Source organism: Schistocerca americana, unplaced genomic scaffold (assembly GCF_021461395.2).
Source record: "Schistocerca americana isolate TAMUIC-IGC-003095 unplaced genomic scaffold, iqSchAmer2.1 HiC_scaffold_35, whole genome shotgun sequence".
NCBI classification, from domain to species: domain Eukaryota; kingdom Metazoa; phylum Arthropoda; class Insecta; order Orthoptera; family Acrididae; genus Schistocerca; species Schistocerca americana.
In genome coordinates this window covers 3,138,254-3,156,417 of record NW_025726071.1, presented here as the reverse complement: position 1 = coordinate 3,156,417, position 18,164 = coordinate 3,138,254, and the positions used below count along the sequence as shown (strand labels likewise).

The 18,164-nt window shown below is 40.1% G+C and overlaps 1 protein-coding gene across 1 annotated transcript in view; it reads left to right on the top strand.

The window, feature by feature from the left end:
- The window catches only part of LOC124580702 (molybdenum cofactor biosynthesis protein 1-like), a 67,721-nt gene that overhangs the window by 17,747 nt on the left and 31,810 nt on the right, over window positions 1–18,164 (top strand). The window contains exons 4-5 of the mRNA XM_047131280.1: window positions 4,311–4,535; window positions 13,506–13,651. Of these exons, the coding sequence (XP_046987236.1) occupies window positions 4,311–4,535; window positions 13,506–13,651 (371 nt within the window). The remainder of the gene's footprint in view (window positions 1–4,310; window positions 4,536–13,505; window positions 13,652–18,164) is intronic.

Here is an 18,164-nt window from a genome sequence, read left to right as displayed (position 1 = left end):
CGCTGCCTACAATTTAAAAAAAAAAAAAAAAAAAAAAAGAAGAGAGAGAAATCATCTCATTAGCAAAACAATGGCAAGAGACTACTATTTGTTGTTCCTTACACTGCTGCTTTCTTTGATAACGATCAACAAGAACCAAATAATAGACTGCGTATGATAGAACATGTTCTGAACGAGAGTTAGGTGAAAATTTTTCTCCATTTGAAAATCTTTGCGGCCGCTTCTTTAGTACATCAAATTCTGCACAGAAATTAGAGTCATCTTGGATATAAAAATCTAGTCAGTTGCCGTGCTTCATTTCTGACTGTATCACTATTAGGCATAAGAATAATATGAATATAAACATGACACGATACGTATATTCTTCCGCGTTTGCTGTTGTCTCACTCTAGTTTCGTAGTTTATTAGGCAGACAGGATTTAAATAAGATAGCAGCAAACACGAAAGAATACGTGGCAAAATGTTTATATTCGTATTACTCTTATGATGAAGAGAATACTGCATGTGATTCACATTTCATCAGGTTCCTATTAGCAACCGTCTCTTCTCACAGGTAGGAAAAAATTCAGAACATTGAGTTGGCCATATTGACAAACATCCCAAACAGTCTTGCCGGTCGGATTTTCGTAATACATTGAAGTTCTGCTACATTCGAAGATGAACAATACGGAATTTGTATTTACTTCGTTGGATAATGTATGAAAATTGTCTTCCACCTTTTTTTTTTTAATTTATTTACTGACGCAGAGGTTTTGGCGCCAGTATTTATTTTTGTGCCTACGAAGCATGCCTGTGTAGCGCTACATATATTCCACGGCAGAAATTAGTTGTTTCAGCACCTACTGACATTTTTCAGAACTTCCACTTGCTTTGCACTCGATTCCAAGCCGCATGCGGTTTTTTGGATTACAAAAACCAGAAAAAAAGTGCGGCTTAGATTTGAGTAAATACGGTACATCCTCTCCTTTGGATTCAACTTCTTAAGTATTATATTTCAAGTCAACACCTGCTAATCTGTGAGACCGAAATGATGAGCCATACTACTCTATTTCACTGTACCTGTATGTTTCATTTGTATAACATTTTATTCCATCATAGATGCTGCACTTATAGTTTCATATATGCATTGCAGCAGCAGACACAATAAAAGTAGCAATCAGCAGTCCTTAGTTTGTTGAATGGGTAACAAATATGCCATTGTCCCAGTTCCACATATCCCCAAAATTTGATTCTGCCAAATTCTGTACTCTCTGAAATCGAATGTTTAATCCAAAGATGAAAGTGAACAAGTTTGATGCAGTATTGCTAATATTGTTTATTACTCATCTTGCTGAATGAAGTGCATACCGTATCCTTTCTGAAAGGTTTGGAGAAGTAATGCACATACCAGTTTTCTAAAAACTTACATTGAGATTGTGCTCTCCTTCCTCTTGTACAAATTAGTAGAGCCCTTCAGATTACTCCACAATATGCCTCTTGGCAAGGTGGTAACGACAGTATTATGAAAAGGATAGATTGGCACTCACTGTATAGTGTAGATGTGTTGCTGGCAGGGGGGGGGGGGGGTGGGGGTGGGGGGTGGGGGGGAAAAGGAACACCACCTATTATTAAACACGTAAGCTTTTGGTGCAAACCCCTCCCCCCCTTTCCCTCACACACACACACACACACACACACACACACACACACGCACACGCACACACATGTGCGCAAATGCAGATCACACATACATGACCACTGTCTCCGGCTGCTAGGGCCAGACTGGGAGCAACTGTGCATCATGGGAGAAACAACGGTCGGGTGTGTGTGTGTGTGTGTGTGTGTGTGTGTGTGTGTGTTTTTTGTCCACTTTGGAAGAAGACTTTCTGATGGAAAGCTTACGTGTTTAGTAGTCTTTTTGTTGTGCTTGTCTGTGACCTAACATCTCCTGTATACAGTGAATAGCAGTGTATCTTTTTTATAATATGGTCATTACTCCAGCCTAGATTTCTATTGTTTGTTTCCTTTTAAGACCTTATAAAGACAGTTACTGACAATTTCTTTTTTCTTATTGGAGAAAAGTAAAACCATATGGGGGCCAGACGTAGATTGTAAATGAATATGGAATAGAGTATTTTTATTCTCCCTGTATGCAGTGTCAATAACGTCACCTCACACACTTCATTTCTGGCAGCACCTCCTTCTCAACACATGACTGTCCCCCGCCACCTCACCATAGTCTTCAAGTTATATCCTATAGCACTTCTGGGTGGACAAATAGATGAAGGATGTAGTTTAAAACAGTATAACTAAACTTAAAAGTCAAACTGCCCTTTTATAGAGACTGCCATCATTATTTAAACATACTAAACAACATCAAAACAGTCAAAAGAAATTTTTTTTCAAAAGAGCGGAAAATTGTAGTGAAATTCATGAGAGGATTGTTTTAAATTGTTATATCTTAAATCAATAAGTATGTCAGCATTTCCCAGGATTTTCTGGCTTAATTAAGACTAGGTCATGCCACCACAGTGGTCAGACAGTGGACTTGACTTCCAGAGGACAACGGACCCGAATCCCATCGGGCCATCAAAATTTGGGTTTTCCTTGATTTCCCTAAATGATTTAAGACAAATGCTGGGATGGTTCTTTTGAAAAAGATGACATTCGGCTGAGGAAGCTAATTTCTGTGGCATGTCTGATGACACAGTGCTGGTGGAAGCACGAGTATTTCAGAGCACACCATTCATTGCACATTGTTAAACATAGGGCTCTGCTGCAGACAACCCCTGTATGTTCCCATGTTGACAACACAGTTGAATTACAATTTCTGTGGCTCAGGAGCATTGAGATTGGGCAGTGAATCAATAGAAATGTGTCATCTGGTTGAATCATTCGAGTTTCGCATTACACCTACTTGACGGTTTTGTGCACATACACTGTCAACAGAGTGAATTGGTGCTTGCAAGGTGCACTTTGCTACAGACTTAGGCCAGTGGGAGCAATATTATGCTATGGAGGACATTCACCTGGTCTTCTATGGGTCCTGTGGTAGTAACTGAAGGCTCCATAACAGCTTTGTTCTGTGTGAACGTTATTGTGCACTGTCCGCACCCTGTCCCTAATGAAGGTGACATGTTTCAACAATATGACTTTCAGTGTCACGAGGCCAGAATCAAATTCACCCCTTCTGAATCTGATGGAATACATCTGCGATGCTATCAGATACCAGTTCTGCACCCAGAAACCACTGATCTCCAATTTATGGGAATTACATGACCTGTGCTTAGACATGCGGTGCTGCATAATGCTGGGAACATACCTCACATAATGCTGGGAACATACCTGAAATTTGTTGAACTTGTCCCACACAAAATCACTGCTGTATTGTGTTCCAACAGTGGACAAACACATTATCAAACAGGAGGTCATAGTGTTTTGTCTCATCAGTTTATATATTCAATGCTTGAATGAAAGGTGTGCTCTTTTCCTTTTTTCTGCCATTGCGTGTATGTGTAAAGCAGGATGTTCTACCATTTGGGCTTGTTTATATGATGGCTGTCAGTATTACCACCTGCAGAGATACTAAATGCTCCTTTTGTGAAGACCTTTTATCTTGAGAACACTTTCAACTTTGTTTCACAAATGGCAGCACAGTTTCATGTAATTGTTAAAATAATACTTTCAGCAAAAGATGTGTGCGTTGGAGTGGGGAAAAAGATTGGAGATGTATGTAGTTTAATTTTCATAAATTGTTAAGAAGGTTAACAGCTTGGCATGCTAAGATAAATTCAGACATTCTCTAAAAAGAGAGAAAAAGATTAATATAACAGAATCAGTGAGGTATACAAATATAACAACAGACTTGTAGAACCATTATTTTGTAGGTTAGATTAGATTAGATTCAGCTTTTGTTCCAAGACCCAAAACATGAGACGATTCTCATGGGTGAGTAACATGCCAGAAAGTATAACATAAAAAATATAAAACATTTGAATACCCTGATCATTTGTCAGGAGATTGTCAAACTAGGTGAATACAATACAAACTGGAACAGCTAATATTTTCAGAATTGATACGCTGTCAGACTGAAACATTGTTATGCACTATTAATAAATTTATCAAACAAAAAGTACATAATCTTGACTGTTATGACAAAGTGCTCTCAGAACTGAAATCTAACAGACATTCTTATTTAAGCTGGCCTAACAGCCACTGTTAAGATATTCATCTATTGAGTAGGATGAGTTACCTATCAAAAAGTCTTTCAAACTCTGTTTAAACCATGCTTTATCTGATACCAAGTTTTTAATGGTGTCTTTCTTCAACAGATAAATTGTGTTGTAATGCGAGGTTTTAATGAAGATGAAGTGTGCAGTTTTGTGGAGTTAACAAAAGAGAAAAATGTTGATGTAAGATTTATCGAGTACATGCCTTTCAGCGGCAACAAATGGAATGATGGGAAGATGGTCTCATTTAGTGAAATGGTCCAAATAATTAGAAAGCAGTGGCCTAATTTTGATCCTCTGCCCAATGGGCCCAATGATACCTCAAAGGTACGTGCAGTATTACATATGAACATACATTGAAAATAATTTAATGTTTATGACTTACTACCAATCACAATAATACTTCACATCTGCTGGTGGTATGAGAGATGGACTGGTTTAGTTACATATTTCTCATCCCATTCAGTAAGTCTGTCCTGGCCTGGGTTTCTCTGCAGCTTTTCTACAACTCTTCCCATTTCCTAAACCTTGACAATCCTTTTCTTTCTTCCCTTTTCCATCCCCTTATTGTTTCTGCCAGAAGAAGAAGCCACTGGCTCCGAAAGCTTGCACATTTCCATAACTTTAAGGGGAGTTAGAAGCGGAAAACATTCTTTTTCACTTTTTCGGGTTTTTACCTGATTATAAAATTTGCAATTTTCCAAATAAAATGATATGTATATTACTTATAAACTTGCGTGGGAAGTATTTTATTTTATTTTCTAAAATATAATCTACACTAGTTGAAAATGTTAAAATTTTTACACGCATTACTTCAAGACCTAATAAAATCTGTAATTTTTTATATACAGGGTAGTCCATTGATCGTGACCGGGCCATATATCTCACGAAATAAGTGTCAAACGAAAAAACTACAAAGAACGAAATTTGTCTAGCTCGAAGGGGGAAACCAGCTGGCGCAATGGTTGGCCTGCTATAAGGCGCTGCCATAGCTCAAACTGATATCAACTGTGTTTTTTTAAATAGGAACCCCATTTTTTATTGCATATTCATGTAATACGTAAAGAAATGTGAATGTTTTAGTTGGACCACTTTTTTCGCTTTGTGATAGATGGCGCTGTAATAGTCACAAACATATGTCTCATAATTTTAGACGAACAGTTGGTAACAGGAAGGTTTTTTAAATTAAAATACAGAACGTAGGTACATTTGAACATTTTATTTTGGTTGTTCCATATGTGATACATGTACCTTTGTGAACTTATCATTTCTGAGAACGCATGCTGTTACGGCGTGATTACCTGTGAATACCACATTAATGCAATAAATGCTCAAAATGATGTCTGTCAACCTCAATGCCTTTGGCAATACGTGTAACGACATTCCTCTCAACAGTGAGTAGTTCGCCTTCCGTAATGTTCGCACATGCATTGACAATGCACTGACGCATGTTGTCAGGCATTGTCGGTGGATCACGATAGCAAATATCCTTCAACTTTCCCCACAGAAAGAAATCCGGGGACGTCGGATCCGGTGAACGTGCGGGCCATGGTATGGTGCTTTGACAACCAATCCACCTGTCATGAAATATGCTATTCAATACTGCTTCAACCGCACGCAAACTATTTGCCGGACATCCATCATGTTGGAAGTACATCGCCATTCTGTCATGCAGTGAAACATCTAGTAGTAACATTGGTAGAACATTATGCAGGAAATCAGCATACATTGCACCATTTAGATTGCCATCGATAAAATGGGGGCCAATTATCCTTCCTCCCTTAATGCCACACCATACATTAACCTGCCTAGGTCGCTGCTGTTCCACTTGTTGCTGCCATCATAGATTTTCCGTTGCCCAATAGTGCATATTATGGCGGTTTAGGTTACCGCTGTTGGTGAATGATGCCTCATCGCTAAATAGAATGCATGCAAAAAATCTTTCATCGTCCTGTAATTTCTCTTGTGCCCAGTGGCAGAACTGTACATGACGTTTAAAGTCATCGCCATGCAATTCCTGGTGCATAGAAATATGGTACGGGTGCAATCGATGTTGATGTAGCATTCTAAACACCGACGTTTTTGAGATTCCCAATTCTCACGCTTTTTGTCTGCTACTGATGTGTGGATTAGCTGCCCCAGCAGCTAAAACACCTACTAGGGCATCATCATTTGTTGCAGGTCGTGGTTGATGTTTCACATGTGGCTGGACACTTCCTGTTTCCTTAAATAATGTAACTATCCGGCGAATGGTCTGGACACTTCAATGATATCGTCCAGGATACCAAGCAGCATACATAGCACACGCCCCTTGGGCATTTTGATCACAATAGCCATACATCAACACGATATCGACCTTTTCCGCAATTGGTAAATGGTCCATTTTAACACAGGTAATGTATCACGAAGCAAATACCGTCCGCACTGGCGGAATGTTATGTGATACCACATACTTATATGTTTGTGACTATTACAGCAGCTGGCTGGAGTGGCCGAGCAGTGCTAGGCGCTACAGTCTGGAAACGCGCGACCGCTACGGTCGCAGGTTCGATCCTGCCTCGGGCATGGATGTGTGTGATGTCCTTAGGTTAGTTAGATTTAAGTAGTTCTAAGTTCTAGGGGACTGATGACCTCAGAAGTTAAGTCCCATAGTGCTCAGAGCCATTTGAACCATTTTTGACTATTACAGCCCCATCTATCACAAAGCGAAAAAAGTGGTCCAGCTAAAACATTCATATTTCTTTATGTACTACATGAATATGTAATAAAAATGGGGGTTCCTATTTTAAAAAAATGCAGTTGATATGAGTTTGACCCATGGCAGTGCCATCTACCAGGCCAACCATAGCGCCATCTGGTTTCTCCCTTCAAGCTAGACGAATTTCGTTCTTTGTAGTTTTTTCATTTGATGCTTATTATGTGAGATATTTGGCCCGGTCACTATCAATGGACCACCCTGTAGAAAGCTGTGGATTGCTGTGTTATAAAGGTTAAATTATGTGTTTGTATTGGTAGCACTGTCAAAAATAGTATCGTATCTTTTCATAGTATAAACATGCTTTGTACATCGAAGTGTTAACATTTTTCTGAGGAATAGTGACGAATAGACTGGTAAATCTCTCAAAAAGTATGACTCCAAAATGAAGTGTTTTTAAGAAATGTGGGTTTCATGGTAATAAATTTTTGAATAAAGAGAAACATTGTGTTCAGCATGTGGTGTGTGAAGTTACAGACAATGAAATACTCGCAAACTCATGAGTATCTAGAGAAACACCCATTAGTGCTTCGAAGATTAAAATAAAACATAGTGATAACACAGTTATCTCAAAACAAAACTCATGTAAATGGTAGGTTAGGTTATATTCTGATACATCTACACATCGTAACAGGGGTGTTATGTGAATGTGTGTGCTGTATGTATGTGGAGGGCCAGTTAGTTTACATGAAGACATTGAGGTATCAAATGGACTAGCCAGGAAACTTATCATTAATTCTGCCAGTTGTAAATATACTCATTCATTTTGGAGTTCTGATAAGTGTAAAGATAATTATTTTGAAATAAATGTTAGGTGGTTTTATGGATTGAGAGCTATTGGCAAAGGACACACTGCAGCAGAAACAATGTGTGTCGTGATGTATATGCCACGCCCACTTTGTAAAATGGACAAGTATGCAGGATTTATTGGAGCTGCTGTGAAATCCACTGCATGTGAGTCAATTAAGGGTGCTGCAAATGAAGCTGCTGAAATAAACGATGGTATGATTGACATATCAGTAGCTTTTGGGGCACTTGGTAGAAGCGCAGCTGAAGTTCTAAGAATTCTGTTGCTACAGTGACCAGTGGTGGATACTGGAAAGCTAATAGATTTCCAGATTTTAACCAAACATTCTTATAAGTATAAATCAGGGAATGAAGAAGGGCATATCTGTGACAGAAATTATGAAGGACAACTAGTCGTACGGAGGCCTGTGCAGCTGTTGAAATTTATAATCGATCTGTAAACTAAAGGGGAGTGTGTTACACTAAGTTCTTAGGTTGTGCAGACTCAAATGCATATAACAGTGTAGTAGCCACTCAGCCTTATGGTGACAAGCTTATCACAGAACTGGAATGTGTTGGTCATGCCCTCCTGGATCTGGTTCATGGTGCAATTACCGCAATGCCCAGTACTCAAACAGGTCATACAGCCATAAACATTATATCCCAGCAGCAGTTGTGGATATCATAAAACCTGTTTACAGAGACCTGGCAATCCTGAATTATTGAAGAAGTGTCTGCATTGTCAGACTCAAAATCCCAATGAGTCGTTCAATAATCTTATAGCGTCAGTGTCGTCGTAACTGCTGTCTGCGTCACGTCTGCTGTGCAGCGAACTATGCTGATTTAAGTATTAACTCTATTTTTCTTACTTGTAACTTCTTCTTCCGTGTGTTTTTGCTTTTAGGAAGCTTTAATTGTCGAGTGCTAGTAATAGTGTTCCATAGATTTTGTGTTTGTTTTGAATACAGTCAGAGAAAGTCCGTTTAGTCAGCCATAGTACCAGTAGTGCTAGTGTTTGTTTTCAATACAGTCCAGAGACAGGTAGTGCTATTTTCATTGTTTTCTACAGGAAGTGTCTAGTAACCACAGTTTAGTCAACTATCAGCCGCCTTTAGTGAATTAGCAGTCTAGTTATAAGTTGATTAACTCTCTACAGTAAATTGATTTCTTAAGATGGATAGGATGTGAGACTGCTGTGTACGGACACAGGAGGAGCTGGCCACTGTTCGCAAACAGCTGAACGTGTTGATGGCCGCGGTTAGCCGTCTTCAGGCAGTGGTGAGTCTGGTGCGTTGCATGGTACACCCCAGGTGTTACATGCTTCACCCACTGACCCTGCTGTCGACACATCTTTGCGGATACCGGGCGCGGTTGTGCCACCCTCTTCCCAAGGGGAGTGGCGGGTTCAGCGGCATTCGCGGCGCACAAGGTGGAGGGTCAGTGTGGAGGCTGGCCGTGTGGCATCGCCCGTTCTGCCTGTGAGTGGACATGTGGCCACTCCTTCAGCAAGGTCCGAGCAGGCACATGGGGGGAGGGGTTTATTAGTTATTGGGAGCTCCAACGTTAGGCGGGTGATGGAGCCGCTTAGGGAAATGGCGGAAAGGTCGGGGAAGAAGGTCAGTGTTCACTCTGTCTGCTTGCCGGGGGTCTCATCCGAGATGTGGAGGAGACCGCGCCGGCAGTGATAGAGAGCACTGGGTGCACCCGACTGCAAATTGTTGCTCATGTCGGCACCAATGACTCCTGCCGTCTGGGTTCAGAGGTCATCCTCAGTTCGTTCAGGCGGTTAGCGGAGTTGGTGAAGGCGGAAAGCCTCGCGGGGTGGAATCTGAGCTAGCTATTTGTAGTATCGTTCCCAGAACCGATAGTGATCCTCTGGTTTGGAGCCGAGTGGAAGGCTTAAACCAGGGACTCAGACGATTCTACGGAGATCTGGGGTGCAAATTTCTCGACCTCCGCTATCGGGTGGAGAAATGTAGGGTCCCCCTGAATAGGTCACGCATGCACTACATGCAGGAAGTGGCTACAAGGGTAGCGGAGTATATGTGGAGTGCACATGTGGGTTTTTTAGGTTAGAGAATTCCCTCCCTAGGCCCGACAAGACACCTCCTGAGATGCGGCAAGGTAAGAGTAGACAAAATGCAACAGGGAATAACAATATTAATGTGCTAATAGTAAACTGCAGGAGCGTCTATAGAAAGGTCCCAGAACTGCTCTCATTAATAAGCGGTCACAATGCCCACATAGTACTAGGGACAGAAAGTTGGCTGAAACCAGATGTAAACAGTAATGAAATTCTAAACTCAGATTGGAGTGTATACCGCAGAGACAGGCTGGACAGTGAAGGGGGAGGCATGTTTAAAGCAATAAGAAGTGCAATAGTATCGAAGGAAATTGACGGAGATCCGAAATGTGAAATAATTTAGGTGAAGGTCACGGTTAAAGCAGGCTCAGACATGGTAATGGGATGTCTCTATAGGCCCCCTGGCTCAGCAGCTGTTGTGGCTGAGCATCTGAAGGATAATTTGGAAAATATTTCGAGTAGATTTGCCCAACATGTTATAGTTCTGGGTGGAGATTTTAATTTGCCAGATATAGACTGGGAGACTCAAACTTTCATAACGGGTGGCAGGGACAAAGAATCCAGTGAAATTTTTTAAGAGCTTTATCTGAAAACTACCTTGAGCAGTTAAACAGAGAACCGACTCGTGGCGATAACATATTAGACCTTCTAGTGACAAACAGACCTGAACTATTTGAAACAGTTAACGCAGAACAGGGAATCAGTGATCATAAAACGGTTACTGCATCGATGATTTCAGCCGTAAATAGAAATATTAAAAAAGGTACGAAGATTTTTCTGGTTAGCAAAAGTGACAAAAATCAGATTTCAGAGTACCTGACGGCTCAACACAAAAGTTTTGTTTTAAGTACAGATAGTGTTGAGGATCAGTGGACAAAGTTCAAAACCATCGTACAATATGCGTCAGATGAGTATGTGCCAAGCAAGATCGTAAGAGATGGAAAAGAGCCAGCGTGGTACAACAACCAAGTTAGAAAACTGCTGCGGAAGCAAAGGGAACTTCACAGCAAACATAAACATAGCCAACACCTTGCAGACAAACAAAAATTACGCGAAGCGAAATGTAATGTGAGGAGGGCCATGCGAGAGGCGTTAAATGAATTCGAAAGTAAAGTTCTATGTACTGACTTGGCAGAAAATCCTAAGAAATTTTGCTCCTATGTCAAAGCGGTAGGTGAATCAGAACAAAATGTCCAGACACTCTGTGACCAAAAAGGTACTGAAACAGAGGATGATGGACTAAAGGCCGAAATACTAAATGTCTTTTTCCAAAGCTGTTTCACAGAGGAAGACTGCACTGTAGTTCCTTCTCTAGATTGTCGCACAGATGACAAAATGGTAGATATTGAAATAGATGACAGAGGGATAGAGAAACAATTAAAATCACTCAAAAGAGGAAAGGCCGCTGGACCTGATGGGATACCAGTTCAATATTACACAGAGTATGCGAAGGAACTTGCCCCCATTATTGCAGCAGTGTACCGTAGGCCTCTACAAGATCGTAGCGTTCCAAATAATTGGAAAAGGGCACAGGTCATCCCCGTTTTCAAGAAGGGATGTCGAACATATGTGCAGAACTATAGACCTATATCTCTAACGTCGATCAGTTGTAGAATTTTAGAACATGTATTATGTTCGAGTATTATGACTTTTCTGTAAACTAGAAATCTACTCTGTAGGAATCAGCATGGGTTTCGAAAAAGACGATCGTGTGAAACCCAGCTCGCGCTATTCGTCCACGAGACTCAGAGGGCCTTAGACACGGGTTCCCAGGTAGATGCTGTGTTTCTTGACTTCCGCAAGGCATTCGATACAGTTCCCCACAATCGTTTAATGAACAATTTAAGAGCATATGGACTGTCAGACCAATTATGTGATTGGATTGAAGAGTTGCTAGATAACAGAATGCAGCATGTCATTCTCAATGGAGAGAAGTCTTCCGAAGTAAGAGTAATTTCAGGTGTACTGCAGGGGAGTGTCGTAGGACTGTTGCTATTCACAATATACATAAATGACATTGTGAATGAAATCGGAAGTTCACTGAGGCTTTTTGCGGATGATGCTGTGGTATATCAAGTGGTTGCAACAATGGTAAATTGTACTGAAATGCAGGATGATCTGCAGCGAATTGATGCATGGTGCAGGGAATGGCAATTGAATCTCAATGTAGACAAGTGTAATGTGCTGCGAATACATAGAAAGAAAGATCCCATATCATTTAGCTACAATATAACAGGTCAGCAATTGGAAGCAGTTAATTCCATAAATTATCTGGGAGTATGCATTAGGAGTGATTTAAAATGGAATGATCATATAAAGTTGATCGTCGGTAAATCAGATGCCAGACTGAGGTTCATTGGAAGAATCCTAAGGAAATGCAATCCGAAAACAAAGGAATTAGGTTACAGTACACTTGTTCGCTCACTGTTTGAATACTGCTCAGCAGTGTGGGATCCGTACCAGATAGGGTTGATAGAAGAGATAGAGAAGATCCAACAAAGAGCAGCATGCTTCGTTATAGGATCATTTAGTAATCATGAAAGCATTACGGAGATGTTAGATAAACTCCAGTGGAAGACTCTGCGGGAGAGACGCTCAGTAGCTCTGTACGGGCTTTTGTTGAAGTTTCGAGAACATACCTTCACCGAGGAGTCAAGCAGTATATTGCTCCCTCCTACGTATATCTCGCGAAGAGACGATGAGAATAAAATGAGAGAGATTAGAGCCCGCACATAGGCATACCAACAATCCTTCTTTCCACGAACAATACGAGACTGGAATAGAAGGGAGAACTAATAGAGGTACTCAAGGTAGCCTACACCGTCAGGTGGCTTGAGGAGTATGGATGTAGATGTAGATGTAGACCAAAAAATGTTTTTCTTGTAATGAAGACACTAAAGTGGGGGTCAGTCATGCTGTTATTGCTTTTAATGATGGCAACATTGGTAGCGTGAAAGTGCTACAACATATGGGAATTAATTCTGGAGCAAACTGCATCAGAGAATTTGAATGGATGGACAAGGTTTGCAATGGTAAAGCACTGTATGCAGCACAGTTGGCCACTACGGAGTCCAGAAAGAAGAAAACAAGAAAAAACTTAAAAAAGGTCAAGAGGATGATATACAGTATGGTGCAGGGTGCTTCTGAGTGACTAAAAATAAAATGTTAAGCATATATTGAGTTACAGTCTATTAAAACTTTAAAAACTCTTCTTGAAAATTTAGATTTTCTCTTGCATTTTCCCTAAATCTCAGAAACTACTTCGAGTAGCGAATTAAAATTTTCAGGGAGTAATAACATACGTATTCTGAGTCTTCTGAACTAAAAGAAGAACATAATATTATGCATAAATAAAATTATTTAGAATAACATACAAAAAAGTACACAAAATTTTAACTGTGTAATTAAAAAATTGCATTTCCAAAAGCAGTGGCTGAAATGCAATTATTGTAAGACTCAGAACATATAGTTTAATGTCCTGTAAAAGTTTCTTGTCAATGGCTACAGTTGTTCCTGAAATACGGGGAAGTTAAGTCACCAAATTTAACATTGTCAGGATAGGGCGTTCAAACTCCCCTTAATGCACATTTTCTCCTTCCTCCACTTGGTGAGCAACACATTTATAGTATTTACACAACAGCAGTAGCTATTTTCTTCCAATTTCTTTTTGCAGGCATACCATGTCCCGGGCTTCAAGGGACGTGTGGGATTTATAACCTCAATGAGTGAACACTTCTGTGGCACGTGCAACCGTTTACAGATAACAGCTGATGGCAATTTGGAGGTGTGTCTCTTTGGGTATTCAGAGATATCTCTCAGGTGAGTGATGAAACATAGAATAATCATGTCCAAGTGAAAATTCATGCGAGGAAACCATAAAATTACTAGAAGACTGACAGAGTGATCAGTATTTTACCTTCAGGAGGTGAAATTCCAAAACTTCTTATAGACACATTCGTTCCTCTTGTCCTCACATTAGTCACGGAGTCCGAGTGACCTTTGAGACCTTCAGAAACTTATCCCTCTTTCCTCTCTCATGAAGGAACTGATATTTCCAAATGCTGAGTATAGAATAATACTTTCAAACTGTTTGCCATGCACATTAGGTATGTGGTTGGTATATGGAAGAGATAAACTGCAGTTAAATCCAGCAGGTATGAAATGAGTAATCTTTTCTTGAAGTTTTCAGCTTGCACCCTCCTCCCTCCCAGACATACAAACCAGATACCTCTAGCTAAATAATTTGTGAGTATATATAATTTGCCTCTGTCAGCATCATGTTACACTAACCTATTTGTGAGATTAAATTAAAGGAAAGTAATCAGAACTGGAAATTATGTAAAGACATTTTTGGCTATGTCCCTGTGTTGTATTAAAGTTAACACAGTATTTCTGTCCATGTGATGGTAACTATGATTCGCCAGCCACCGTTGCCGAGCGGTTCTAGGTGCTTCAGTCCAGAACTGCGCGACTGCTACGGTCGCAGGTTTGAATCCTGCCTTGGCTCAGATGTTAAGTCCCATAGTGCCCAGAGCCATTTCAACTGTGATTCATGATTATCAGAGTCTATATGTTCCAAATAAAAATTGGAACTTCATGTGTATAAATGTACAAATTATTAGACAATGGGACCAACAACTGACACTTTTAAATTGATGACTAGACTAAGACTTGGCGATAAGTTTGTTTCAGGACATGGTAAGGGGGGTGAGGGGTGGGAAGAATCAGCTCTCTCTTTGTGAGCATACCAGAAATCCTTTATCAACTGAAGGTAAAATAAGATATAAAAATACAGGGTCAAACAATTAATTTAAGTATCTTAAAAACCAAATGACTAATAAAATTGGAAGCTAAGAAAAGTAAGTTCATAGTAAGTAGGGTGAAACACAGGGGGCTGCAACATATTGCCATTGTTGTTTGACTTGTCTATCAAAGAAAAAAGAAATGGATCAAAACAAAATAAAAGTGAGAATGGAAATGTATCAGAAGCAAATAGGAGTAAGCAAGGAACATATTCTTTAATTAAAAAAAAAAAAAAAAGACATGTGAGGCAGATGTTCCTACAATTTTATGTTCAAAGCACAGCAGCCTGTGAAAGCAAAATATTTATGACATTGAAAAAAGAAAATCAGTGAGTGAAAAGTGTGTGTAGGTGAATTGTGGTGAAAGACTGGATATTGGAACTTCTGTTATGCTGCCCAGTATTAGTTGACTTGGTAGTAAAGGAGCAAGTTTGCAAGGGCGGATAACTGTTTGGCTACGTAAAATAGAGTGGGAGTATGGAAAAGCTAGTCCAAGATAGGATGAAAAAGATAACAGCAACTTAAAAAATGAACCCCATGAACCCCATTCCCATCTAGTGAATGCAGTGGTTGACAATATCTTGTGACATTCACCTATAAGGCTCAAACAATAATTGCTAAATAAAAATACAAAATGTTGACAAGACTGTATCTAAGCTGTCACTCTCTTTTGAAACAAGGGTGTTTAAACCAACAAACACGCAGGAAAGCAGGGACAACTCACACACTAGAGAAGGATGGGCAGTATCATTGAAGGAGTGAGCATGAACCGTGTGGAATATGTGTGGTAAAAAAAAAAAAAAAAAAAAAAAAAAAAAAAAAAAAAGAAGTAATGATAGTAAAATTCCAATCCCGGGAGCGGAAAGACTTACCTTAGGGGGAAAAAGGACAGGTATACACTCGCACACACGCACATATCCATCCACACATACAGACACAAGCAGATATATATATGTCTGCTTGTGTCTTTATGTGTGGATGGGTATGTGCGTGTGTGCGAGTGTATACCTGTCCTTTTTTCCCCTTAAGGTAAGTCTTTCCACTCCCGGGATTGGAATGACTCCTTACCCTCTCCCTTAAAACCCACTTCCTTTCGTCTTCCCCTCTCCTTCCCTCTTTCCTGATGAGGCAACAGTTTGTTGCGAAAGCTTGAATTTTGTGTGTATGTTTGTGTTTGTTTGTGTGTCTATCGACCTGCCAGCGCTTTCGTTCGGTAAGTCACCTCATCTTTATTTTTATATATAGAAGTTTATTATTTTATTTACCGGTCTTGCAGTTTCCTTGATTTCTTGCAAAGTACAGTACAATGAAAACCTACCATATTGCATAACAAGTAGATGAGTATAAACTTCAGAATAGCATCATCGCCATTAAATGACCTATGTTTTCTTTACTAACAAGAGAAGGGACAGAAGCAATAAACACAAAATCAGAACTGCTTTTGCTTGATTACAGCAGGGACAATAATTTTTAACATCTACATTTACAACAGATCATATTTACAAAATGTTTTCGAAATTTGCTCTGTTTACTCAAATGAAAGTATTGCACTGCTCAATCATTCATTTACACTCAACCCCGACTGCTGCACATGCTGTGGGGTGTGTCATCTGGTTATGTCATATGTTCAGTGTTTCTCACCAATTTTTGGGGTATTTTGAAATGTACAAAAAGGAAAATGCAGAAAGTTATCACATTTTGCTGCACATTACCTGCGTCACAGAAAAATAGTGTATACAAATCTTCTCAGATTTGCCACTGAATAACTTTGTCCAAGCCTCACAATATTTCACCAACACAACTGTTCGTCATCTTCAGGTAGTGGTGGGTCCTGTCATCACTGCTGCAAGATGTGGCTGGTGATATTCGCACAGCAGAATTGAAATTTGTCAGGCTAGAAGCAGGAGTACGAATGTGTGGACAGGCACTCCCAGTTGGATGGAAATGCCATTCATAGTAGCCTTCTGCTTATGTGTTGTGGGCAATGACTGCACTTCTGGACACTCGTGTGGTTAAGAGCTGAATTAACTCTCTGCAAGGTACTGCATCAGGTCATACATCGGAGGATCTGGTTTCTACTGTTTTAATTTCATGGCAGTCAGTGCTGGATTCTGGGCAGTGCTTAGTCAAAATTCCATATTCCTGTTGGTAAGATTGCCCACCGTATGGATACATGCCTCATTCTTAAAAACACAGTCGTAGAGTGATGATGCTGAGGATACAATTTCAGTCCTCTTGGGAAACGTGTGGTGCCCTGTATTCAGGCAGTGCTCTGCTACCATTAATTTACTGGGTGGCATTTTTGTCAGCGCTGTTGAACACAGTGTTCTTGCACAATGTGAGGTGTCTGCCCTATATAAGGTTTCCCATAATGGCATCAGATCTTATATATGATCTGTGTTTTCTGAGGTCAAAATTGTCTTTAACTGAACACAAACGATTCCTTAGTTTTGCTGGTAGACGAAAAACACACTTGATTCTGTTTCTCTTAGCGATTCTTTTAATTTTGAAAACATGCCACTGAAATATGGCAAGAAAGCCATTTGCAGTGCTTGTCTAAGTATCTTCATTTACATCCCTACACTGAACTTGCTTTGCTCAGAACACATTGCAAATCTGTTTACAAGAATAAACATTCTGCTGGAACACTGTTCTTAGGTGTTACAGTTCACCAGGCAGACTGTCGGTATCTGAAATCACGTGTGCTCTATGTGCCAGGGAGTGTAAGACACTACCACATTGTGCAGGGTGACGGCAACTTTTGGACCTCAAATATAACTCTGCGTGTATCAGTTTGCAGTAGAGACTAAGCCCCAGTGCTATGTCAGCTTTTCTTCTAACCGTGACATCCAGGAATGGTAAGCTGCTATCTTTTTGTACTTCCACAGTGAACTGAATATTCAGATGGAGCGAGTGCAAATGCTGCAGGGACATAGGTAGTGTCTGTATTATGTGGGCCACACCACAAATGTCTCTTCAGCATTCTGCCAGAAGGAGGAATGTTGGATATTTACTAAGGGAAATAGAGGATCTCCCATGGGAACACTGTCCACTTGATTAAAGTAGTTGGTGTTACATAAGAAATAGGATGAGGTATGCACATGTTTAAACAGCATCACAATTTCTTTCTCAAACTTGCTGCTAATAACCTCTAATGAGGGCTGCAGGGGCACTTTTGTAAGTAATGATATAACATTTGAGCTAACTAAAAGATCTGAAAGTTCTAGTTTAAGCATCTTCAGGTATTCTATGAAATCCTCTGAATTCTAAATATGATGGTCATAGTCATCCACATGATAAATTTCAAAGCTGTCACGTGGAAATTGCCAGTTGCATCTTGCAGCAGTGATGGTGGAAATCACCACCACCTGAAGATGCCAAAACGTTGTGTCACTGAAATATTGAGGGAGGGACTTGCATAATGTTATCTGGTGGGGAACCCAAAGTGTTTTTGCAACAGATCTATTAGGCAAGCCTGAAAAGTCACATATACTCCAAGCAGTAAGTACCTGTTATAAAATGGTCACATT